The sequence below is a fragment of the Echinops telfairi genome, unplaced genomic scaffold, assembly GCF_000313985.2.
Source record: "Echinops telfairi isolate 266 unplaced genomic scaffold, ASM31398v2 ScPeMD7_19;HRSCAF=73, whole genome shotgun sequence".
NCBI classification, from domain to species: Eukaryota; Metazoa; Chordata; class Mammalia; order Afrosoricida; family Tenrecidae; genus Echinops; species Echinops telfairi.
Genome location: NW_022103916.1, coordinates 8,550,870 through 8,552,097, shown reverse-complemented (window position 1 = coordinate 8,552,097; position 1,228 = coordinate 8,550,870). Strand labels below are relative to the sequence as shown.

The 1,228-nt window shown below is 47.1% G+C and overlaps 1 protein-coding gene across 1 annotated transcript in view; it reads right to left on the bottom strand.

Annotated features, from left to right (window-relative positions):
• LOC101650795 (sentrin-specific protease 6-like) overlaps positions 1-1,179 on the bottom strand; it is a 2,997-nt gene extending 1,818 nt beyond the window's left edge. Inside the window, 3 exon segments of the mRNA XM_030885069.1 lie at positions 5-949; positions 994-1,036; positions 1,039-1,179. Of these exon segments, the coding sequence (XP_030740929.1) occupies positions 5-949; positions 994-1,036; positions 1,039-1,179 (1,129 nt within the window).
• Positions 1,180-1,228: the final 49 nt, after the last annotated feature.

Here is a 1,228-nt window from a genome sequence, read left to right as displayed (position 1 = left end):
TTACACCATTCACATTTAATTAAATCAGAGGTATCTAAAGTAATTGCCATAGGACCACCTTCCGGTTCTTCTAGCTGTATCTTGATAAAATCCAAACAAAAAATGACTGGCTCTATTATCACCCGGAGAAGTGTTCCTACTCGTAGACTTCGACAGTTTAAAACGACTCTATCACAGGAACTCTCGCAGCTTACGGACAAAGGATGGACTCCGGTTTCTTGAGAAACAATTTTACGCCATTTTGGAGGCGTGCTGAGAATAAAACTGCCGAAATGGTCTCTCATGCTTGCTTTCATTGGCAATGGAACGGTATTTAACTCGGCTTGCGCCGGAGTGCTTCCTAGTTCGCGCCCTGCTGTACCTGTGTTTTCATGCCAGGCTGCTTCCAGTGTCCCGGTGGATGGCGCTCGGGAACTACATGCAGAAGCAGCCTGTTGAGGAGCTGCGCTCTCTCTTCTGTTCACTCGGTCACTGCCCTCCGAAGCACTGGACAAATCTATTGGATCATTTAGATGTGCAAGGCTTGGCTTCCTTTCCATCCTCTTTGCCAGTTCGGTTACTTTTGCCTTTGCGAAAATGACTTCCCCACTAGTCTGCAGATATTTCTGTCTACTGTCATCACAGTTCACAGTCATATCAGTGGGAGTCTTACCCTTGCTGGGGCCATCACACTTGTTGATTAATCTTGAATTTTGGGACATCGGATCTGCAGAATTCTGATGAACCGACATCCTGGATAAAGGTCCAGGGGATTCATTTGACGCTGTGTCTTGTCTGCAGTTCTTGGGTAAATCCATGGAGAGATTCACACCACCCCTTCGACATACAGTGTGATTGTCCTTTACTTTCCAAGAGTTTGGACAACCTTCTTGCTGCTCAGGAACCTCGGCAGGAAGCTCCCGGAAAGTCAAGCCGGATTCTTCTGAAGTGGGCGTGGCACGAGGGATAACTTTGTTGACGTCAGAAGCACCTTGGCAACACTGGGGGGCCAACAGGACGGTATTAAAGGAGCAATGTCAACGTTCTGGGCACCAGGGTGGGGTATGCGTTTCTTTCTTTTCAGTTCACATGGCTTTGGGCTGCTGGTTGTACTAATGATATCTGTGCCGTAGCGCGGTGCAAACGTCTACCATGAACTACAATTCCAGAACATACTGGTGCACTTTGTATGTGTTGCATGTTAAGTATGGTGCATGTTAAGTCCAATTGGGTTCCCTTTCAAAGTTTT